The sequence below is a fragment of the Manihot esculenta genome, chromosome 8, assembly GCF_001659605.2.
Source record: "Manihot esculenta cultivar AM560-2 chromosome 8, M.esculenta_v8, whole genome shotgun sequence".
Classification (NCBI taxonomy): Eukaryota; Viridiplantae; Streptophyta; class Magnoliopsida; order Malpighiales; family Euphorbiaceae; genus Manihot; species Manihot esculenta.
In genome coordinates, this window is record NC_035168.2 from 36,814,213 (window position 1) to 36,838,333 (window position 24,121).

The following is a 24,121-nucleotide window of genomic DNA, read 5'->3' on the forward strand; positions in this document are numbered from 1 at the left end:
AAATATATTCGAGTATAACATTGACGTTTTAAAATAACATCACTATTTATCAACGATTTTAAATTTTTTCTAAACGATTGTTATAAAATAAAAGAGAAAAAATAATTAACTTATAATACTTAATACTCCAAATGTATTTATCCTATTGATTAAAATAGCTAATAGGCGATAATCGTAACTCAACTTTTTTTTTTTCTAACTCAATTTCTTTTCTTTTTATTTCTTTTGCCGGTGTAAGTGGAGTATCAACTCTTTGTATATAAAACCTCTTCTAGTAATGAGAAAGTAATTAATTCTTTTTTTCATTTGTGATTTCTTTTCTATTAATAATGTTCAATCGTTAGTTTTAATTTTTTCGCTAACGATGTTTTTATTTATTTTTTATTTTGCATGTTTGTGATTTGCATGTTCTTGTTAGTTTTCTTACAGTGTTTTGTTTATTTTATCCTTCTTTTCTTCTATTTCTAGCTTCTGATTTGTTTTCTCTATTATCAGTTTTAGTTTAGCTCGGCTATTGTGTCTGTTTTACTTGATTTTGGTGTTTTAGGCGGTGATTAAATTTTAATGGTGGATGGAGTGATGCTGTATCGGGTTCGATTTATTTATGTTTATTTTTCGGTTTGAGTGGCTTCTATAGTTTGATTTTAAGCGGTTTATATTTAATGATTTGATTTTTTTTTTTGACTTCTGTGATTATCCTTTTTTATACACTTTTTTTAGTTACTCTTTATATCATTATAATGCAAATCTCATATATTAAAAAAATAAATAAAATAAAATAAAATAAATCATATTTTTTTTAATTTTTAAATGAAAATTATTATTATTATTATATTGACCAAAATCTAGTAAAAAATGTAAGAAGATTCTTCTAACTTTTCACTCAATGAAATCCTTCAACTGATTGTGCAATAAATGTAAGTGAATTCATTCAGCGTTTTGTATGCAATTATGTTAAAGAAAAGAATTAAATTCTATTAATAGAATTTAATTTATTTATATTTAAAAAAATTATTTATTTAGAATTAATTTAAATATAATAAAATTTAATTTTCAATTGATTTAATTTTCATCATTTTTATTATTTTTAAACTAAACATAAATATTTATTCTTATAAATAAAAATAGTTTTTATCACATTCATTGAAAAATTATTATTAATATTTTTATAACATTTAAAATCTGAATTTTACATATTTTTTTACCATTAGAAATATAAAGGTTATTTTTTAAAATTAAAAAAAATAATATATAAATTTTTTAATATTAATTATATATATATATATTAAATATTAATCGTTAATATTAAATTAAAATAATTTTTAAAGAATAATTATTAATTAAAAAAATAGATAAAAAAAAAGTTTTCAAAAGCTAATTAAGTAATTTTAATGTAAATAGTCTAACTTAAATCATTTTTTGTAAGATATAGATGTGTTAATAATAATCATTAAATATATAATTTGTATGAAAAGAGAATAATTTTAACTCCTTGAAGCCAACATGTCCAGCTTTGAAGTATCTGGGATTTTTACAGGAGTTCCAATCCATGTGGTAATAAAGCTATTACAGATAATAAGTAGAAACTTCACATGTCAATCAAAAATCAATAGTCATGTTTTCAACCTCATGCCTAACCGAATCAAAGAGCTTTGTAGATAGGTAACGCTCACCAAAACTAGGCAATATAACCTGCAAGCCAACCACCAAAAAAAAAATTATTCCAGGATTTGAATTGAATTATGTAATGATGAACCAGACAGAACCTGATTCAGGCAAGTTTCCAACAAGCTAAAGCACATTCTTCTTAATGAGTATAGCAAATTTTCGATTCGAAGAAGGCAATATGAAACTTACTGCAATGAGTTTCCCAGCATTTTCAGGTCTCTTTGCCAAAGTAATAGCAGCTGCTACTGCAGCGCCAGAAGATATACCAACCTGTGAAGGAAAAACAAAAATGCAAATTACTTGCACAGTCCACAAGTGCAAAACAGCAAGGGCTTCTGATAGAGAGAGATATAGAAATCAAGTAGTGACACAAGCAGGATGTTGAAAAAATTGCGACGGGCTTTAATCGCTCTTTGATAAGACAATAAGGAAAACAACAAAAATACAAAAGGATGAAAGTGAAAAATTTACAATACAAATTATATATAATTGAAACTACTCTACTCCTATAATGAGTATGGAGATGCTCACTTCTTACAAACCTATTTAGAAATTACACGTAATCCTAAATAGCCTTTCACCCTTTATCGTAAATAACCATACACATAATGAAGCATACATACTTTATCACTTATACATTAGTAAATTCTTATCATACTTAATCTTAATCACTGAGTAGCTAATATATCTAGACTAATTTGCAAATTAATTTATTCTAACACTCCCTCCTAATTTGCAAATTCTTGCTTCACTTTAATTTTTCAAACTTCAACCTTGATTTGGACCATAACCTAGAGGAACGGCAGCTCCTTCGGCAGCCGAACCTTCACTCCAGAGCCGAAAGTCCAGCCCCCGAAACTAGACTTAGGTGGCTGAAAGTCCCTGAGAACAGCCTCCTCCTTTTTCAATAAGCCAAATTTTGAAGATCACATGTTTCCCACTTTATGCCATGCACATTCAAAATTCAAATCAAGGCTCCACCTTCCTCTTTAGTGCATGAATAATGTGAAGAAGGCTTCTTGGATACACCTTGGGCAACAACAAAGACCAAAAAGTCCTTTCAACTCCACACAAGGCACATACAAGACCAAGGGCACTTTGGGCAATCTCTAAAAGAATGCATGGGCATCTAAGAAACCCTAGGCAGCCTCCCAAGACTTATTTAAAGGCTTCAAGAAGACATGAAGAGGCAGATTTTGATACACACATCACCAAGCAAGGGCAGCCGCACCACCTCTTTCTTCCTCCACCTTTGGTTCTTCATCTTTTGTTCTTCTCTTTTATTTTTCTGTTTTGGTTCAGCCATGAGTGGCTGAAACCCTTAATTCTAGTTGAAGTTTGGTTGAAACTAAAGTTGTTTAAAGGGTTGTGAGACCTGAACATAAAGTGTTTGCTTTTGGTTTATTCAATATTCATGCAATTGTGCTTAATTCTAAGATTGCTTTGTTGTTTTGATCAAATTGGCCACTTGATTCTTGATTGTGACTCTCGTTTCTCCATCCTAGCTTTTAATTTATTTAATTTAATAATGACTTCATCATAGCTTCTTCTAAGACCTTTATAGACTTGATTCAAATCTTCAAAATCATTTCTCAAAGTAATATAATTCACGCTGATTCACATATTCAATTATCACATCATAAAAACTTTTCAGATGTCTTATCACCCTTAATATTGCTTCATTCTAGCATCCTTTCTTGTATATGCCTTAAATTCACTTTATACATGTTCCCCAAGTGAGTCTTCAAAGATGACTTTTGCAATAAAAGTCGATTGATGATCTGGCTCACTCTTTTCACAGTCATAAATTGCAGGTTACAAATGTAATTTCTCAAGTAATTCTCTTAAAATTAACTTATAGGAATAGTCACAACTATGTGCATTTCGTTCTTCATCTCTTCACACAACTAGGCTATTGAAAACACTTGTGAAGTTTTTTTTCACAACCTCCTTTTTCTCAAACTAAGGACTTCCTTATGTCCCACATGACTCGCACCTTCTCAACAAGTTTTTTATTCAAACCTGGAGGATCACTCACCTTTCAATAAGTTACTCTTTAACCTAGAGAATTACTAAACTTTTCAAAATAGCATTTTCCACGAATACACTAACTCAAAGATATCTTTGATGGAGATTGTCTTTTGCACTAGCCGACCTCGATTGTGAACCTTGCTTTGTGTTTTTTATCCCTAACTCTAATCTTTTTGAACTCAACTCTGATACTACTTGTTGGAAAAACGCGGTCGGCTTTAATCCCTCTATGACAAAGAAGACAATAAGTAAAACAATAAAAACACAAAGGGATAGAAGAGGGAGATTTACAACATAAATTTATACAATTGAAGCTACTCCACTCCTATAATAAGGATGGAGATGCTCACCTCTTATAAATATATTTAAAAATTATATATATATATATATATATATATCAATCCTAAATGACCTTTCATCTCTTATCATAAATAACCACACACATGATGAAGCACACATACTTATCACTTGCACATTAATACATTCTTATCATACTTAATCGCTAAATAGCCAATGCATCCAGACTAATTTGCAAATCAATTTATTCTACCATAGGAGACCAATATTTCATACTAAGAGAAGAGATAAAGAATGTATTTCTACACATTTATTCAAGAGTATACAGTAGCTTATATATACGGTTCTGTTCCTATAACTAAGGGAATACAAAATACAAACACACTTAAATAAGATATTTACAGCTAATACTATCTTAACAGAACTTATCATTAACACCCCCTCGCAAGCTATGAATTCCGTTGTAGAATTCGAAGCTTGGTTTTATGCTGAAGAAACCGAGAAGTGGATAATGGTTTTGTAAAAATATCAGCAAGCTGATCAAGAGAAGAAATATATTGAACAGCAATGTTACCAGCCTTGACTTGCTCTCTCACAAAGTGAAAGTCAACCTCAATGTGCTTTGTTCGTGCTTTGAAACAAGGATTCACAGCTAAATAAGAAGCCCCTATATTATCACACCAAATAATAGTGGGATTTGGAGTGGGTTGCTTCAATTCTTTGAGTAAAGACCGAATCCAAATAATTTCAGCAGTTGTATTGGCAACAGCGCGGTACTCAGCTTCAGTTGAAGAACGAGCCACAGTCGGTTGTTTCTTGGCTGACCAAGAAATAAGATTCGGTCCCAAATAAAGAGCAAATCCTCCAGTAGAACGACGATCATGTGCACTGCCAGCCCAATCGGCATCACAAAAGGCTTGTAATCGTTTATCACTGGATGGAGTGATATATAAGCCATGATGAATAGTATCGTTGACATAACGGAGCACTCGTTTACAGGCTGCCCAATGAGTATTCGTTGGTGCTGAAAGAAATTGACAAAGCTTGTTCACAGCAAAAGCAAGATCAGGTCGTGTAAGACAAGCGTATTGCAACGCACCAACCGTTCGCCGATAAAGATTAGGATCTGCCATTGGTTCTCCATCATTTATCTGCAATTGACAAGTAGTAGCCATAGGAGATTTGACTGAAGTAGCTTTGTCCATTTTTGTGGCTAGAAGAAGATCGTGAAGATACTTATGTTGGGAAAGAAGTATCCCGTTGGGAAGATGGTGAACTTCAATGCCCAAAAAATAATGAAGTATTCCAAGATCACGAAGCTGGAATTCTGCAGCAATTAAAGAAATACACTCCTGTACTACCAAATCAGTGCTCCCAGTGATGATAATATCATCTACATAAAGTAGAATATAAAGAACGTTACCCCCTTGTTCCCGGATAAACAGAGAAGAATCTGTATGAGAACCTGTAAATCCAATAGTAAACAAAAATGAACTCAAACGTTGAAACCATGCTCGTGGGGCCTGCTTGAGTCCATAAATTGATTTATTCAGTTTACACACAAATTGAGGGCAACGAGAATCAGAAAACCCAGGAGGCTGTGACATGTAAACAGTTTCCTCCAAATAGCCATTAAGAAATGCATTGGATATGTCTAATTGACGAATAGACCAACCTAGTGAAACGGCCAGAGAAAGAACAATGCGAATTGTTGTAGGTTTAATAACAGGACTGAAGGTAGCAGCATAGTCAATACCTTCAACCTGATTATAACCCTTCGCCACCAAACGAGCTTTGCATCGCTCAACAGAACCATCAGGATTCTTCTTAACTTTAAACACCCATTTGCAACCCACAATGTTGGTATGAGGTGGTTTTGGAACAAGTTCCCATGTCTTATGCTGAATTAATGCCGAAATCTCCTTACTCATCGCATCACGCCAAACCGGAATGTTGATAGCTTTAGAATGACAAGTGGGTTCAGTCAACTCACATTGATTCTGCTCCACAGCAGTATGAAAAGCAAAATTGCGTTTCTTGGGATTTACCCGAAGCATCATTGTATGAGTTCTGCGAGGCGGAGGTGGAGGTGGAGGCGGAGGTGGAGTTGAAGCTGGGGTGGAAATAATTGCAACAGCAGCAGGAGTATCCTTACTAACAGAATGACTATTAGCAGCAGAAGTGGTGGGAGATTCACAAACTAAGGCTGCCGGTATTGGTGTATTTGGAACCATAAGTTCAGTATTACGAACAGGCAAAGGCTGTGAGCTAACATCACCAGAACTTGGTACCGGAGAAGGAAGTGAAGCAGTCACAGTAAGCCATGGTGAAGGATCAAAATGACATCCAGGTTTGCCAAGTATTGAAGATTTAGCAACATTAGCTTCTTTGTACAAAAAACGATGCTCATCAACCCGAACATGCCTGCTAAGATAAATTCTTTGATCAGATGGATTAAAACATATATAGCCATAATGATCACTAGAATACCCAAGAAAAACACAAGCTGCTGTCCGAAAAGAAAATTTGTGTTGGTTGAAAGGCCGGAGTAAAGGATACATAGTGCACCCAAAGACTCGTAGAAAATTATAATCTGGTGGTTTACCAAATAATTTCTGAAACGGAGAATTCTTGTCAAGTACTGGAGAAGGCAATCGATTAACCAAATAAGCAGCGGTAGTCATTGCAAAATTCCAAAACCGAAATGGAACTGAAGAGTGGGCAAGTAAAGCCAAACAGGTATCAACAACATGACGTATCTTCCGTTCAACAGTGCCATTTTGCTGATGAGTATGTGGACAGGTAATCCGATGATGGATACCATGATCAGTAAGATACTTATTAATAGAACGGAACTCCCCACCCCAATCAGATTGGAAGCTTTGCATTTTAGTATCAAATTGGCGCTCTACCAGTGTGTGAAACGTAACAAACACAAAGTTCAAAAGCCAACAAAACACAGAATAGACATCACTCTTCCTTTTAACTGGAAACAGCCAACAAAAGCGGGAAAATTCATCAACAAATAATGCAAAATAGCGATCTCCAGTAAAGGAGAACTCAGGAGCTGGGCCCCAGACATCCCCATGTACAAGTTCAAAAGGCTTAGTTGCAACAGAACCAGTGGGTGATAAAGACAATTGTGTATGTTTTCCTAAGCAACAAGCCTCACAAAGTTGAGATGTTTGCTTTATTGAAGAACTAGACAAACGAAATTGAGAAATAATAAAAGAAACAGTTGAGTGCTGAGGATGACCCAAACGTGAGTGCCAATCTGGTGGAGTACTGCGAATGGAATGGAAAGCCCTTCTCTGTGAAACTAGTGGTAACGAAAACTTGTATACCCCATCTTCAGCTGGCCCTCTAAACAATACTTGTTTACTTGGCTTGTGCTTCACAACAAACCCAGCAGAGTCAAATTTAAAAGAACAATGATTATCAATAGCAAACTGATTAACAGACAGCAACTGATTTTGCATAGAAGGAACATGTAGAATGTTATTCAATTTAAGTTGAGCATGAGGAGTAGAAACAAAACGATTCCCAATATGCTTAATAGACAAACCAGAACCATTACCTACAGTAACCTTGTCCGGTCCCGTATACTCATCTGAAATATCAAGCGCGGCCAAGTCTGGTGTCATATGATGAGACGCAGCTGTATCTGCAAACCAGGTGTTAGAGTCTTGAGAAACATGAGTAGTGGCAGTATTTGCAGTAATCTTTGCTGTATCCTGGTCATATCGTTTCCTACACCATTTTGCTTGATGATTATTTAATCCGCAAATTTGACACGGATTAGGATACCAGCGTTTAGAACCACCAGAAGATCTATTAGAACCAGAGTTGCCAAAGTTACGATTAGAACCACGTTGTGACTGAGATTGACGTGACCCATTGTTGGTTTGCCTAGCAAGATTCGCCTGAATAGAAACAGAGCGGCTGGAACCCTGTATAAGAATTTCATGGGCCATTAACTGGCCAGAAAGTTCAGAGAAAGTGACCTTCATTTTGCTGGCGGAAAGCGTAGCAATTACCGGATGATACTCAGAAGGTAAGAGTCGAAAGATCGTAGCATTGAACTCATCAGTGGATATAGGGGTTCCGGCTGCAGAAAGTTCATCAGCAATCACCTTAGCCTCTCGCAAAAATTGAGAAATTGATTTATTACCAAATTGCAGATTTTGCAATGCAATATGTAACTGAACGCGCTTAGCGCTGTTGCTGGTCCCAAACGCCTCTGAGAGCGAAAGCCAGGCTTCATAAGCTGTTTCAATTCCCGTAACATAAGGCATGACTTCCTCTGTCAAAGAAGAACAGATCCAACTTAATAGTAGATGATCTTCGTGCATCCACTTGAGATAATCGGGATTTGGCTCAGCTTGATTAGTTGTTTGATTTGTTGTGATAGGAGCTGGTACAGATGATCCATCAATGTGCCGATTAAGATTATAACACTTGATAATTGGGAGAAATTGGGTTTTCCAAGCTAGGTAATTGGTTTCCTTCAATTTTAAAGAAAATGAAAGCTGAGCATGTGGTGGTGTGGAGAATAGGCTTGAGGTTTGAAGGGAAATAGAAGAAGACGGTGAAGAAGAAAGTACAGGAGCACTGGAATCAGTTGATTGGAGAGATGTTGTCATTATAGGATAGAAGGCTCTGATACCATAAGAGAAGAGATAAAGAATGTATTTCTACACATTTATTCAAGAGTATACAGTAGCTTATATATACGGTTCTGTTCCTATAACTAAGGGAATACAAAATACAAACACACTTAAATAAGATATTTACAGCTAATACTATCTTAACAGAACTTATCATTAACACATACCAATAAACCTTCTTTGAGGGCAAGCTGCTTTGTAGTTTCAATGGCTTCCTCGCTTGATATCTAAAAAGTTACATCACAATCAGAACGAAAGAGATGATAATGCATGCTGCTTCTAACACATTATTTACACTTTGAAGAGACAAAGTACACATTTAACAAGTTTAAATTTAATATAATTATGCTAAACATTTTGTAAAACTATAATTCTAATTCGTTAAATTTAAACTCATTTAAGTTTTTATTTTGTTAGACCAATAAACAAAACCAACTTAAACTTTTTTTTAAAAGAATGAATGGCTAAACGTAAGAGTATATTAAAAATAAACTCACATTTAATCTACTCGCATTTAAAAGTTAAAATTTCAGGGGGCAACGACCCTTGCCCGCCTCACCTTAGATTCGTTGCTGCATAAACTAATTGGGATTTCCATATGAAATATTTTCCAATGTAAATTTTAAAAATGACTGGAACCTTAGATCAATGAGAAAATTGAAAATGAAAACGTTGTGATTCTTTATTCTTGCATATTTTACTTGAATTGTTAATGGAATTGCAACTGTTAACAGATAAGCTCATGTCTGTTCAAAGACTGTAATGGGAAAAGAAGCTTTAAACTTACTTGAAATACTTCATCCAGCAAGTCAACATCCAAAACATCAGGGATCATACCAGCACCAATTCCTTGGATCAGATGTGGACCTTTGACAGTACCAGAAAGCAAACATTCATAAGTGTAACAATCAATATTACACCATCACCCATCTTAATCAGGCATCTGATTCAGAAATGAAACAGATGACTTTGCTTCTTATAATTATTTAATTTACTAGATTTCTGATGCTGTAACTTGAACTGCTTCATTACTCACCAGGATTTCCTCCACTCAGAACTGCACTTTCAGTTGGTTCTATGCCGTACACCTGTGCATGCACAAAAGGAAACACATCAATAAGACAGTTTATAATAGTTCTGTCTCTCTCTACCAATATTAAACATCGACAAAAAAAACTATTATTTATATGGCTTGAATTTTGGGTATATTTTCTTGCGAGCAACCCAAAAAGATCCGCGTTGCCATTCAAATTGGATAAAAAATAGAAATCTGTGTTGGGAGCGGAGGGTGAGGCCGAGCCCATAGACCAAGGCTGATTCCACATGGAATGCAGCAGGCAAAAACCTTGTAGTATGGAGGGATATAAATAATTGTACTTTTTCCTTGTATTATGTGAGATTTCCGAAAACACATTGAGATTAGAGTTTTGGGAGGGCTGTGAGATTGTATTACTCTTTTTCTTATCATAGAAAAACTTTATCTAACCTCTTGCCTGTGTATGTAGAACTTACAGTCGAACTTGTATCTCTTCCTCTATTATTGTGCGTGTATTCCTAGTATTGTGTGTTTGTTATAACAAGAGCAAACCTTAATCTCTGAGTTTTTCTCCTTGAGGAATTTCCCAGCTCCAGACACAGTTCCACCAGTTCCAATCCCTGCAACCAGAGCATCAACTTTTCCTCCAGTGTCTCTCCATATTTCTGGGCCAGTGGTTTCGTAATGAATCTACACACACACACAAACTGATCCATAAATCTTTGGACCACCAATCCACATTATAATAGACCAATAAAAAGGATACCTTTGGATTGGCAGGATTCAGAAATTGCCCAAGCATATGCGAATTAGGCGTTTCACTTAGTATCTCATCAGTCTTTTGAAGTACACCATTGATGCCCTTGGCTGGATCAGTAAGGTGAATCTCAGCTCCAAGAGCCAGCAGCACAATTCTTCTCTCAAGACTATATGACGCAGGCATGATGAGTATAACCTTGTAGCCCTTCACTGCAGCAATTGCAGCCAATCCAATGCCAGTGTTACCACTCGTAGGTTCAACGAGGATGGTCTTAATTTGCCATTATGTTTGAACATCCACAAAAACAGGAACTTGTTAATCTTTCTCTAAATTTCTTTCGTTGAATGAAAAGCACTTAGCGTAAGACTAACCTTTCCTGGAGTAATCAAGCCTCTATCTTCTGCATCTTTGATCATGCTGTATGCAATTCTGCAGAAACAAAATGAAAAATCCATTGTTTTAATTCCAAAACAAAAAATTTTCAGCATTGACATAAAGAAAATATGCATAAGAGGTGGAAAACTATACCTGTCTTTAACACTTGATGTAGGTTCCATCGTTTCAAGCTTGGCAACAATGCGGGCTACACAACCACCCACAACATGATTGAGATACACCATAGGAGTGTTACCTATCAACTGCATGAGCACCAGAGAAAAGGGATGATGAAGAAGAAGACCCACAAGCTATAAAGTAAAATTTTTGTTACATATGTCCACTGTCGAAATGAAAAGGACAGAAACTATACTTCAGTAATATCTTTCTTGATTTCACAGTTGTCCTCCATATCTTCCTAGCAATTCTGCAAGCAGATACAGAAGAAGCAGGTAAAGAAGTAGGATGAATTAGAGAGAGAGATTACAATCCCATGCAAATGCAAAGGAATTAAGACAACCACGAATAGAAGAGAGCTTTTGAATACGTTTCCTATGGCAGATATCCAACTCCATGGATGAACTCATCAAATCAGATTAAAGTTACCCACCACAAATTAGAAGCAGAACTAGGATGGGACATCGTTGACTGAACTTCGCATCTAAACAAGTAAAAATAAAACTGACTACTACTCTCAATTATTCTTTCTACAAAAACAGATCAGAGAAACACCAGAGAAGGGGGAAAACAATATCAGACACCCAAAACTTCAACAGACATCATCATCAAGAATCAAAACGAAGCACAAGTACAGCGTCAGTACAGATAAATCACAGTACCCAATATCAGTAGCAGCTATTTTTAACAAGAACAGCAATAATTTTCTGTTACCTGTATCAAGTTCCTGCCCTTACAGTAGAGACAGAAAGACAGAGAACATGAGCTACAAAGCTGAGCAGAGAATATAATCTCTCTCTATATTCCAAATATAATCTCTCTCCATATTCCATTAATAGATATTAAAATGGAAACTGAAAAAGACAAGTCATTTGGCAACATGCTTCTCTTTGTTTAGGTCATTCTTTACCTCTATTTTCTCTCTCCTCTTTCCTCTATAACTTGTATTCATGATGATAATAGAAGAAGTAAAGTAAACCCAATATTTTTAATAAAAAATTGGTTTTCATACTGTGAATTTTCCGTTCGTGCTCTTAGTATCAAAGTTTGAGGCTACCGTTCACCATAAAGTCAGTGAATTGGTTGGACCAAGAAGCTGCAATTATATCCGCATGTTTTAATTTTTCAACCACATCCCAACTGTCCTTAAAAAAAAAAAAAAAAAAAGAAATACTTTCACCGATTTATATATTTTCCGATATAATCAGATGACTGAAAAGATAATGTTCATATGGATACATTTCTCTTTTGCCTCTCCTCTCTATAATTGATGGGTTTTATTGTGAATGACAAAATGAGCTTGATGCTACTGATATGTGATCTGAAATTAAAATTTTATGTATGTAATTGTCAATTATCTAAAAAATAATGCCTTTTCTTTTCAATTGGCTATTTTATAATTCAGCAGGCAAATTTGACTCTTTTTAGTTCAGGTCCTCAAGCAAGAGGAGAATTTAACTGCTCTGCTGCCTATTTAGGCATTATGTTAAAGCAAAGACGTTTACAAAACGAAAAATTATTATTTAATTTTTGAGTACTAATTTTAAAAAATATATTAAATTATAGATTACATTTTAAAAGGTTTGTTAATTAATTATAGAAAAATTTAAAATATTTTTAATATAAAAACTAATTAGTAGATATTTTTATAAATTTAAGAGATTAATTAATAAATTTTTTCTTTAAATCTAACTTTAAAATGAAAAGACTAATTAATAATTTCTCTTTACAAAATTTTTACAAAAGGGTGGTAAAATTATAAGTTAAAAAAGAATTTCATGAAGTTCTTCTTGATTAAAACCAAGAACTAGTAAGCCATGTTGTCCACTTCATTCCTAATAGAATCAAAAAGCTTGGAAGATAAGTAGCGTTCTCCAGAACTAGGGAATATCACCTGCACAGCAAGTGAAAAAAGTTGCATGATTAATGGAGTTGGATATCAAAGTTATCAGCAAATCAACTTACTAAAACAGATAACAGAATTCCTTTCATTTAGACAAAAGAACAAGCATATTCAAAGCAGTTTGAATACCAATTAGAAGGTAATGAAGCTTACAACAATGAGTTTCTCAGCATTTTCAGGCCTTTTTGCCAATTTGATTGCAACTGCTGCTGCAGCTCCTGAAGATATCCCAACCTGCAGAGAAAAAAGAAGGGAAATACAAGGGAAAGAGGGCTTTTTATGCTCTCTTTTTGTAATAAAAAGTTTTACAAGAATTAATTCTTGATACCTAGCAGGAGAGTGACATGTTCATACCAATAAGCCTTCCTTCAAGGCAAGCAACTTAGTAGTTTCAATAGCTTCTTCACTTGATACCTAAAAACATCAAAAGTAATAATTTGATGTTCTATGTGCACAGATAATAATTGGCTTGTTATTATGTATCCTTCTGTGTGATTGAGAAGATTGAAAATAATGATATGAGTTCCAAACCCAATACAAATTCTTCACAATTATTTTTTTTTTTCCCTAGTGCTGCAACTTCATAGTAGACTTACTTGAAAAACTTCATCAAGCATGTCAACTTCCAAAACACTAGGGATGATACCAGCTCCAATTCCTTGGATCTGATGTGGGCCTTGGGGACAGATAGCAAGCAATATTCCCATAAAGGAACAGTCAATAATCACAACACTGTCCATCTTAAAAGCAATTAGATGAAAAATACTTTAGACTTTTAAAAAAAAAATTATTACTCACCATGTTTTCCTCCACTCAAGACTGCACTTTCAGCTGGTTCTATACCATACACCTGAAGCATAGACAAAAGAAAGCACTCCATTAACTTGTATAACCTTAACTTCTCATTCTCTGTGTCTCAAGAAGCCATCTGTAACAGGGCCATATAATTGGGAATAAAGGCAAGCATCTCTGAATACTCAAAGTTTCATATCCGAGACTAGTTTTTAAGAAACTAATAGTGTTTTCTCTTGCTCAAAATACAGACACACAGAACAAACCTTAATCTCTTTGTTTTTCTCCTTGAGAAATCTTCCGGCTCCGGTTGCAGTGCCACCAGTACCGATCCCGGCTACCAGGGCATCAACTTTCCCTCCTGAGTCTCTCCATATTTCAGGGCCAGTGGTTTCATAATGAATCTATAAAATAACAACAAAACTGATGTGTAAGTGTAAGTCCTTTTCACCAATGCACACTGCAATAGAAGAAGAAAGTGAATACATTTGGATTGGCAGGATTTTCAAATTGCTTAAGCATATACCCATCAGGTGTTTTACTTAAAATCTCCTGTGCTTTTTTAAGTCCGCCCTCAAAGGCCTTGGCTGGGTCAGTAAGGTGAATCTCAGCTCCAAGAGCCCGAAGCACAACTCTTCTTTCAAGACTCATTGAAGCAGGCATGGCGAGTATAACTTTGTAACCCCTTATTGCAGCAATTGCAGCCAATCCAATCCCAGTATTACCGCTTGTAGGTTCAATGAGGACTGTCTTTAAGCCAGTATGTTTGAATAACATCCACAAATTAAACTGAAATTGTTAGTATTTTAAAATGGACTGGAGAGTTGAGGAACGATGAAATGGAGGAAGCAAATGACTAACCTTCCCTGGTGTGATCAAGCCCTTATCTTCTGCATCTTTGATCATGCTGTAAGCAATTCTGCATTTACAAAAATTAAAATAATTGTATTACCTCCATAGCTGTGCATAAAGAAAATATGCAAACAGATGGAAAATGCATACCTATCTTTAACACTAGAGGTAGGTTCCATCATTTCGAGCTTGGCAGCAATTCTGGCTACACAACCATCCACGATATTGTTGAGATAAATCATAGGAGTGTTGCCTATTAACTGCATATATCAAGAAGAAGAAGAAGAAGAAGATGCAGAGACAAAGTTATTGTTATTGAAAAATCAAAAACAGCAGAGAAGATGGGAAAATGAGGAGAAAATACTTCAGTAACATCTTTCTTGATTTCATCATTTTTCTCCATGGACTTGTAGTAGTTCTTCAAGCAGATAAAATCAGAGAAATTATTTTAGATTTGAGACAAGAAAAGGGTAGCAAGATTACAATCAATTGCAAACTCTAAGATAAGTAATGGGAGGAATCATTTGGAGTTTCTTTACGGTTCCATTGATGGGTTGATCATGGAAAACTGAAGTTACCCACAAAAATGGACACTTCATCACACACAGCTTTTACTGGACTCAACTCAAACCTGGGTACCAGGATTATTTTACTGTTCTTGCCTGAACTACAAATCCGAATTCACTGTTCTCTTTCTCTCTCATGTGATCTATTCACATTTTGTTTTCTCTCATTTTTTGCCTTTTAAGAAAACAACAAAACAGGGCAATAAAAACAGAGACCAATCCTCAAAGTATCGAAGACCCAGTAAGAAGCTGACAACGAGAACGAACAAACAAGAACATTAGCAATCACAAATACCGAAGTAGTGCGGTATTACCAATACAGGATGTCAGCAATTGTTTTTTTATAACCAATAATCTTTTTTTTCTTTTTTTTTTAATTAAAGAAATCCCTTTGTATCAATAATGTGTCAGCAATTGTTTTTTTTAACAATAATATAATATGGTTAGCAGCAAATGAGCACTTTGACTTTTAATAGGTCTGTCCAAACGAGGTGTTTTGAATATTAAATAGTTTATAAAAACAAAAAAAAAAGAATTTTTTTTTATTTTCTTTTAGAATGTTAGTATTATCACTCTTCATTGATTATTTTAAGGATACCTCAATTTAGAGATTTTTATGATACTTGAATTTTAATTTATAATATATATTTATATCTATTTTGAGTAACACAAAACTCTTTTTAAGACTTTTAATATTTGATTTTAATGTGGAGTAATTAATTTTAAATTTTAAAATTTTAATTTAATTTTTACTTGATATTCACTGAAAATTTATAATAATTTTTTTTAAAAAAAATTTAAGACACATTATTTTTTGTGTGAAAAATTTTAAGACGTATTATTTTCGTGTGACGAGTTCTATAAGTCTGTCATAAAATTTAAAATTAATAATTTACGAGTGAATTTTATATTTTTATTATTTTTTATATTAAATTTATTTTATTCTAAATATCTCTTTTCTCGATTGATCCAGACACTTATCAATTTTCAAGAATTTAATAAAAAATTAGACACTTATCAATTTTTAAGAATTTAATAAAAAAATTTAATTTTTTATTTTTTAAATTTTATTTTAACCAAATATTATTAGTTAAAATTAAAGAATCATTTAATACTTATTAATTAAAAAAATATATACTTTATATTCTTAAATTTGTTATAAAAAATTAATTAAATAGAAATAATATTATAAAATTTATTTCCATCTCTCTCATGTTTCTTTCCCTTTTCTCCTTGATGATTCAATAAAATTTAAATAATTATGTAAAACCTAATAACAAGAAAAGTGAACTCCGGAAGAACAAAAGAAAAAACTAGTAAATAGTTTTCCTCTTAAAATACTAAACTTTACATATTTTCTGTTGGAGGACATATATTTTAGAAAATAATATAAAAAATATAATATGATTTTTCTCATTTTCATTTTACAGTATAGAATTTAATGCATAGAATTTAATTTGCATTAAAGTATTATATCAAAATATTAAAAAATAACGGTAATTTTCATACACCATAAAAAAAAACACTGATAGAATAAATAAAATATAATCGTTAATTATAATAGAAAAGTATAAAAAAATGACATGTGGATTTACTCATTTTCGCTTTATAGTCTAATAGTTAATTAAAGGAGAAAATTAAAAGAGAAAAGTATAAAATAACTTATGCTTTCGCTCGAGTACGTGATTCAATTTGTATCAAATTAGTACCACATGATATAATTTTCAGATCAATATGAAACACAATATCATGTAGATTAACTTGACACAAATTGAAATACAATATCATGTATACTAATTTGACACAAATTGAACGGCAGATCTTGAAATGAAAAATTAATAAAATCATAAACTACTTTTTTATACTTAACATCCATTGCCCTTTCTAGTCAAGTGGAATCTGTAGCGTTTGTGCTTTCTGGTGCTAGAAACCGCTTCAATCTTCAACTTATTCAAGCTTTAATGGACTTGATCATTATGTTATTTGATCAAGGGAAATACCTAAGAATTTCCCTTGATCAAATAACATTATTTAGGCAATTAAAATTTTTTAGCATAGAAAATCACTTGTTTCTTAACATTGTGGCCAAAAAGCTATTAGTTATCACAACAGTTTCAAGTCAACCCACGAGCTTTCCTGACTGCAATACAAAAGAGAACCTATGCTATTCTGATAAGGAAACTGAGAACAAGTAGATTACTGAAGCCATAGCCAGTATTGCTCCTCTTATCCCATCTTCTCTGCCTCAAGTCTCAAAAACCATGTTCTCCGCCTCGCGCTTCACTGATTCGAAAAGCACAGATGATAGGTAACGTTCTCCAAAGCTGGGGAAGACCACCTGTTTAACATTTAAAAATGGTAAGATATGAAATATCAATCAAGGGGAATTGCTACATCTAATTGAATCAGTATCAGAATTTCTTTACCTTCTCTCTCAGTTTTCATCATTCAAGAGTATTTAAGTCAGGCATCTTTAAGTGGATAAATGTTTACTAAACTTGATTGTTATCCAATGATATATTGAAGCACGTCGAGAGAAAGAACAAATCAAACTTACAACAATGAGTTTTCCAGCATTTTCAGGCCTCTTTGCTATCTTAACTGCGGCAGCTGCAGCGGCACCAGAAGATATCCCCACCTGCAACATATATGATCCCATTACAGAGATCTCAATAAAATTGCATGTTCCAACATATTGAATAATTAAAGAAGAACAGCGCTCGCAAATGATCATTCATTGCTGGAGCAAATACTAAGTAATTGCAAGCTTACCAGTAAACCTTCTTTCAGGGCAAGAAGCTTAGCAGTTTCAATTGCTTCTTCACTTGATACCTGCCATGTCATATAAATGTTTCATGTAAATAAAACTATTGCATCTCAGTTACTTCCGTGCATAAAAATTAAATGAAAAAGTTGTTGCCTAAACAACATCAGATTTTCACATCCGAATGATCCTAATTAAAATGACAGACACTTACTTGAACAACTTCATCAAGTACACCAACATCCAAAACTCCAGGAATAAAGCCAGCACCAATTCCTTGGATCTTATGTGGGCCTAAGGTATTTAAACAGCACACAGTCAGTAAGGTTAGACAGGAAACAATATAACCATTTTCTTCAACCAGACAGAGATTCATTAAGTGCTAATCCAAAGACGATAAATGGCATGCAAACTGAATAGCAGGAACATGCAGAAAAGAAGTTTAGAGATATGACTATATTTGTACAGGTTCAGATATTAGCAACAGTTACAAGTTCTAGTATTTTTCTTTGCTTATTTCATGCGATCAATGAACAAAGATTGTATAATGTTTTGAACAGTCTGATCAGTTCAACTATTTCTCGAACCACATATCCAAGTGCACCCTCACCAATATCAAGGAAATTTTGCATTCTGAAACAATTACATTCTGAATTAAATTCGAGAAAATTATATATATATACACACACCGGGGGTGGGTGGGTGGAGGGAGAGAGATATTTTGGTTGCAAGTTTCAACTCATGTATAAAAATGTCACATCAATCAAAAAGACACCCAACAATCATATTAGTTAGGTTATATTTAAAAAGATTAATTAATTAAGAAACAAGCAACATGACAGGTTAAAGGTCAACAAAAGCCAATGACAGCTGAACTAACCTAGATAATGGAATCTTAAAATGAAAGGAAAGAAAACTAAAACGTAAATGTTGCCGAGTTTAGCTTGAGTTTACTCATAATTGCAGAACGATGGAATCACAGAATTATAGAAAGTAGAAAACACAAACCATAGCAAGGAATCACGACTCACCAGGTTTCCCTCCGGACAACACTGCACTTTCAACTGGCTCTACACCATAAAGCTGAACATAAAAGAGAAAAGGGATGATAAAAAAACCATTAAGCAAACAATTATCAACAGGGCGTGGTCCTTGTGAGTAAATCTAATAAATACAAAGGGTCTAACCTTTATATCAGGGTTTTGCTCCTTAAGATACTGCCCTGCACCTGTCACTGTACCTCCAGTTCCAATCCCAGAAACAAAAGCATCAACTTTCCCACCTGAGCCTTTCCAGATCTCTGGTCCAGTGGTCTCATAGTGGATCTGCAATGAAACACAAATCTCATTGTTCTTGTCCTCAACTTAAAGACGATGATATCAAAATGATACCTTTGGGTTGGCAGGATTTTCAAATTGCTGCAGGATATAAGCATTGGGTGTCTTGGCTAATATTTCTTCTGCCTTCTGAACAGCCCCCTTCATGCCTCTCGCTGGATCAGTAAGAACCAGCTCGGCTCCGAAAGCACGGAGAACCATCCGTCTTTCCAAACTCATTGAAGCAGGCATTGTAATTATGAGCTTGTAGCCCTTAGCAGCTGCCATGAATGCTAGACCTATGCCAGTATTGCCGCTTGTGGGCTCAATAAGTACACTCTACAACATGAAGGAAGAAAACTATGTCAATAACAAAATCTCTCCTTCCATCTTATTTCTCCAAAATCAACAAAAGCTTTGTTGGAGCTATCAAGAGTTATTGTAAACTATTCATGAGTTCAGTTGGCATTGCCATTGACCTGGAAGTTGAATTATATAGAAGGGCTTGGAAAAGTTTATTCAAAAGGTGGAAGATCTTGATAGTACTAACCACACCCGGCTCGATGAGACCTTTCTCCTCTGCATCTGCAATCATGCTATATCCAATCCTACAAAAAGTAGAAGAATCGAAGAAAGATCCCATTATTCAAGATGTTTCAAGGGCATCATTTTGTAACATCAAATGGAGATCCAATTCCTACAATGAAACTCAAATTTTGCAATTCACATTGGAAAAAATACAAAAAAGTACTATATGATTTCATTGGTTTTTCACCTTGGGTTCTATGGTTTACTCGAGGATATTTGGTTCAATTTTGTATCAAAATACTTTTGTGTACTACATACTCCGAATTAAAAAACCGATGAAACTGCCAGTATTTTTTTGCACTTTTCCCATTCATATATAACCCATAAACAGCATAAATTTCCATGCAAGCAAAAAATTCAGATTTACAGAACAAACAATTTAACAAACCAACAACATACTGTTTAATATTTAAGTAATCCGAAAGATACAATGAGATAATGAATTCTTCTACAAATAACAAGAGCAAAGTAACTAGTACCTATCTTTAACACTTGAACAAGGTTCCATCATCTCTAGCTTGGCAGCAATGCGAGCCACACAGCCATCCACAATACGGTTGAGATATACCAGTGGTGTTTTACCAATCAGCTATTCAAGTCAAAAGTAAAAGGCTGCGTAAGCCATAGCTTAAATTTCATATTAAAACTCTAAAACAAAAAGCAATATTGCAGTGTTGAGAACTTACCTCAGTCACATCTTTGGCAATCGCGATCTTCTCCTCCGCCATTCTTCGTCAGATCACTGCATAAGCATCGCAAAACGCCAGGTGATCAGCAAATGAAAAAATCCCCAGATATTGCAAGCATTGGAAGAATTTACCAAAACCCATTGGATAAAACCTTGAAAATTTTCGAGGAACTCAAGTTTCCAATAAGATTACTCGATATTTAAACCAGACATAGCATAAGTACCGCTTTAAAGGCACCGTTTTTCCAAGAAAAGATATCGCTATAATAAAGTCATACAGATAAAAGAAAATGAAATGAAAAAAGAACACGTAGATTAAACCAACTATTCTTAAACTCATTAATTAATGAATCAAAAGTTTATAATAAGCAAGCATAAACCTGCATTGAAAGAAAACAAAAAGGTAAAATGATAGAAAAAAAAAATTCAATCGACATTGAAATTCTTGAAGCAGAAGAGAGGGAAAATACAAAAGAAAGTTGATAAGGAGATGATAAACTGAGAAAAACACCTACCAGAGGCAGAGACAACCTTATCCTATAACTATTATCAGTTCAGGCAGAAACAGTAATAATCGCAAGATATCCAATTAAATCTCTTCCTGTATTTCTCTTTTATAGTCCTCTGTAATTTTATACAATCAATAAATTGAGGATACTCATCTGCCGGCTTTATGAAAAGAGAAAAAATAAATACCGGCTTAAAAGTCTTACAAAATTAGGAAATTTACGATTAAAATTACCAGAAATTAATAAACTTTTTTAAAAATTATATTATTTTAATATATTTTTTAAAATTTTTCTAGTTTTTTTATATATAAAATGAGGCTATTGAGAAAATTAAATGTTTATGGCTAGCATTCATTCTGTATATCTCCATTAATTACAATAGAAAATATTTTATTAATTAAAATTAAAATTTAAAATTAAATTATTTAAAATTAAAAAAATTAATAATTATATTATAAATAACACAAATGTTATTAGAGGAAAGTTAGTTTATGATTGAGAAAGATTGTGGGTCCTCTATTGTAGTGATGATGTCAAAGTTTTTTGTGTACAAGTTAATAACAACGGTGGCATCTTTGTTTCATTCTGAAGATTTTTCTTTTGGAAGTTGATATCGAAGGGTGACACGCATTCATAGCTTCACTTGATGATTTATTTAATTTAAAAAAATTTAGTTTAACGTGAATAAATTAATAGAATTGAATTAATTTAAAATTCAGTTTAATTTTTTATTTATTTTAGTTTAATTTAATTTTTAATTTTTAATTTTAAAAATTTTAATTATTTTAATTTAATTTAATTTTAATAAAAAAAATTGAAAAATCAAATCCAACTTATTAGTAATAATAATATATTATTTTTAATTATATAAAGAAATTATATCATATTAAAATTTAAATTTAAAATATTAAAAATAAAGTGTAAAAATAAAAAAAAATTATTAAAAATTAAAATTAATTAAATTAAATCGAATCGAACCAAATCAGACTGATTTAATTTAAAATTGATTCTATTCGATTTTTATAAATATTAAAATTTTAATTTTTAATTTATTTAGTTCGATTCGATTTTAAACTGAACCGATAAAATAGTTAGCTCTAACTCTAATATCAATAACATAATAATAATAATATAAGAGAATATATAAATTTTAAATTTTAAATTTATTTTATATTTTTTATATTAAAAAATATTATTAGATTTAAATGCTTTAAAAAAAACCATACTACCTATTAATTGTGAAATTATTCTAATTTCATAAAACAATTTATATGTGTTATGGGATATGTTCAAAATTTAAGATTTTTTACTAAAATTCAGATTTATTAATTTTATTTTTACAAAATAAATCTTATTTTATGTATAGTATTTGTTAAATGAATTCTTTTTAAATCAATTAAATGAATAATTAAAATTGCATTTAACAATAATATATATATAATCTAAGTATCACTCTATTCTTGTTGGTGGTGGCGTTTGGCTGTAGTAGGCTAATGCGAGTGCGGCCTTTGATGGGCGGAAGAGACGAGGAGCCCATTTATAATATTAATAATTGTTGACAATATTTAATTTAATAAACATATTTTTTAATAGCCAATAATATTTAATTTAAATTAAAATAATTATTATATAAATTAATTTAAATTTTTAATTTAATTTTATAATCATTTTAATTTAATATAATTTTATTTAAAAATAATTATTTTCAATTTACTTCACTTTTAATTAAAAAAATTATTATAATCGAATTTACAGTCATTTTAATTAATATTAAAATTTTAACTAAATTTTAATATATTAAAAATAATATATAAATATAAAAAAATCAATTAAATTAATTCTATTAAATTATTTATTTTTAAATATTTTAATTTTAATTTATAATTTATTTAAATTAATTTGATTTTAAATTACACTCTATCTTAGCTTAATAATAATAGGAGAAATTTTAGATTTTATTATCTTAATTTTTATTTTTTAAAAAATTAACGTAAAATAGACGCTTGTTATCTTAATAAATGAACTTTTGATCAAGTAGTGAATTTCAAATCTCTCGGTTAAGATGGCTCCAGTATGAATGAATCTATCCATTTTTCTTGGTATATACATAATCAACTGTCTCTTCTTTTTTTTTTTTTTTTTTTTGTTTTTTGAACTTTGTTCACACCATTAGATAATTTATTGCTGCCAAATTACAACTCCGGCTAGAGTTATCAAGCACATGACTCAGCATTCACTCGATTTAATTTAAAATTAAATTAAATTAAATAAATTAAAAATTAAAATTTTAGTATTTATAAAAATTGAATCAAATTAATTTTATCATAAATTAAATTAAATTGAACTGATCTGATTCGGTTCGATTCAATTCAATTTGATTAATTTTAAATAATTTTTTTATTTTTTACACTTTATTTTTAATTTTTTAAAATTTAATTAAAATATTTTAATTTTAATATAATTTAATTTTTATATATTATTAAAAATAATATGTTATTATCACTAATCGGTTCGATTCAATTTATTAGATTTTTTTATTAAAATCGAACCGAATTAAAATAACTGAAATTTCTGAATTGAATAAAAAATCGAATTGAATTTTAAAATTAATTCAATTCGATCGATTTTTTCAATTTGAATTGAATAATGCTCACTCCTAATAACGCATGCATAAACAAAATCGACAATCAAGCTGATAAATCTATACATATCAACCCAATTCAATCTGGGTAATTAAGCATCAATTTTCTACTAAACCTTAGCTATTGCTATCTCTCCTTTTACCATTAGAAAAAGACTCCTGGGATTGTATATTGCGATTATAAAGCTTCAGAAATTTAAATTAGGGTCTAATTTTGTTTTCTTAGTAAAATCTTTAAATTGAGTTTAATTTTATTTTCTTAGCAAAATCTTTAAATTTATTTATTTTTATATTTTTTTATTAATACAAATAGTAAATACAAAGTTTTTAAGTTGGGAATCAAAATAATTTAAAAAAATTTACATAAATAAAATAAATCGAATGAATTTTTCCATTTATTTTAGTTTGATTAGTTTAATCCATTACCCACATAAACACTATTTAATTTTATCTATATTTATAATTTATTTTTTAAATAAAATTAATCCAAC

General features: G+C 32.0%; 3 protein-coding genes across 11 annotated transcripts; all 3 read right to left on the reverse strand.

Moving 5' to 3' along the window:
• Window positions 1-1,435: 1,435 nt before the first annotated feature.
• Window positions 1,436-12,068, reverse strand: LOC110621309 (bifunctional L-3-cyanoalanine synthase/cysteine synthase D1). Its single transcript, XM_021765542.2, has 11 exons — window positions 11,726-12,068; window positions 11,208-11,261; window positions 10,988-11,097; window positions 10,831-10,888; window positions 10,466-10,729; window positions 10,252-10,389; window positions 9,700-9,751; window positions 9,451-9,530; window positions 8,831-8,890; window positions 1,858-1,938; window positions 1,436-1,692 (listed from the first exon to the last, which is right to left on the reverse strand). Exons 2-11 carry the CDS (start codon window positions 11,244-11,246, stop codon window positions 1,600-1,602), a joined length of 975 nt encoding a protein of 324 aa, XP_021621234.1. The 5' UTR covers window positions 11,247-11,261; window positions 11,726-12,068; the 3' UTR covers window positions 1,436-1,599.
• A 643-nt stretch (window positions 12,069-12,711) lies between these two features.
• Window positions 12,712-15,413, reverse strand: LOC110620959 (cysteine synthase). Of its 5 annotated transcripts, none has more exons than XM_021764915.2 (10): window positions 14,923-15,358; window positions 14,709-14,818; window positions 14,568-14,625; window positions 14,193-14,456; window positions 13,973-14,110; window positions 13,713-13,764; window positions 13,511-13,590; window positions 13,269-13,328; window positions 13,068-13,148; window positions 12,712-12,905 (listed from the first exon to the last, which is right to left on the reverse strand). In XM_021764915.2, exons 1-10 carry the CDS (start codon window positions 14,959-14,961, stop codon window positions 12,819-12,821), a joined length of 969 nt encoding a protein of 322 aa, XP_021620607.1. In that variant the 5' UTR covers window positions 14,962-15,358; the 3' UTR covers window positions 12,712-12,818. The 5 variants fall into 5 exon arrangements, 4 of the variants coding, with proteins under 4 accessions (XP_021620607.1, XP_021620609.1, XP_043815078.1 ...); XR_006351732.1 differs by having other exon boundaries at window positions 12,858-12,905; window positions 13,243-13,328; window positions 14,923-15,363; XM_021764917.2 differs by lacking the exon at window positions 14,193-14,456 and having other exon boundaries at window positions 14,923-15,413.
• A 1,552-nt stretch (window positions 15,414-16,965) lies between these two features.
• LOC110620958 (cysteine synthase) lies at window positions 16,966-21,145 on the reverse strand. Of its 5 annotated transcripts, none has more exons than XM_021764910.2 (11): window positions 20,996-21,145; window positions 20,479-20,534; window positions 20,272-20,381; window positions 19,755-19,812; window positions 19,280-19,543; window positions 19,076-19,213; window positions 18,920-18,971; window positions 18,103-18,182; window positions 17,897-17,956; window positions 17,682-17,762; window positions 16,966-17,462 (listed from the first exon to the last, which is right to left on the reverse strand). In XM_021764910.2, exons 2-11 carry the CDS (start codon window positions 20,518-20,520, stop codon window positions 17,370-17,372), a joined length of 978 nt encoding a protein of 325 aa, XP_021620602.1. In that variant the 5' UTR covers window positions 20,521-20,534; window positions 20,996-21,145; the 3' UTR covers window positions 16,966-17,369. The 5 variants fall into 5 exon arrangements, 4 of the variants coding, with proteins under 4 accessions (XP_021620602.1, XP_021620605.1, XP_021620603.1 ...); XM_021764913.2 differs by lacking the exon at window positions 20,996-21,145 and adding an exon at window positions 20,951-20,992; XM_021764911.2 differs by lacking the exon at window positions 20,996-21,145 and adding an exon at window positions 20,633-20,948.
• Between the last annotated feature and the right edge of the window lie 2,976 nt (window positions 21,146-24,121).

Excerpts from the sequence above, each read along its gene's own strand:
- LOC110621309 (XM_021765542.2), bottom strand. The coding sequence starts at position 11,246 with ATGGAGGACAACTGTGAAATCAAGAAAGATATTACTGAA. Across the intron at positions 10,390-10,465 it reads TGAATCCTGCCAATCCAAAG|ATTCATTACGAAACCACTGG; the intron begins GTATCCTTTTTA and ends GTGTGTGTGTAG. Across the intron at positions 1,939-8,830 it reads CCCTCAAAGAAGGTTTATTG|GTTGGTATATCTTCTGGCGC; the intron begins GTATGTGTTAAT and ends TTTCCTTCACAG.
- LOC110620959 (XM_021764915.2), bottom strand. The coding sequence starts at position 14,961 with ATGGAGAAAAATGATGAAATCAAGAAAGATGTTACTGAA. Across the intron at positions 14,626-14,708 it reads ACCTCTAGTGTTAAAGATAG|AATTGCTTACAGCATGATCA; the intron begins GTATGCATTTTC and ends TTGTAAATGCAG. Across the intron at positions 13,329-13,510 it reads TGCTTGATGAAGTTTTTCAA|GTATCAAGTGAAGAAGCTAT; the intron begins GTAAGTCTACTA and ends TGATGTTTTTAG.
- LOC110620958 (XM_021764910.2), bottom strand. The coding sequence starts at position 20,520 with ATGGCGGAGGAGAAGATCGCGATTGCCAAAGATGTGACTGAG. Across the intron at positions 19,813-20,271 it reads TGTTCAAGTGTTAAAGATAG|GATTGGATATAGCATGATTG; the intron begins GTACTAGTTACT and ends TACTTTTTGTAG. Across the intron at positions 19,544-19,754 it reads GTCTCATCGAGCCGGGTGTG|AGTGTACTTATTGAGCCCAC; the intron begins GTTAGTACTATC and ends TTCATGTTGTAG.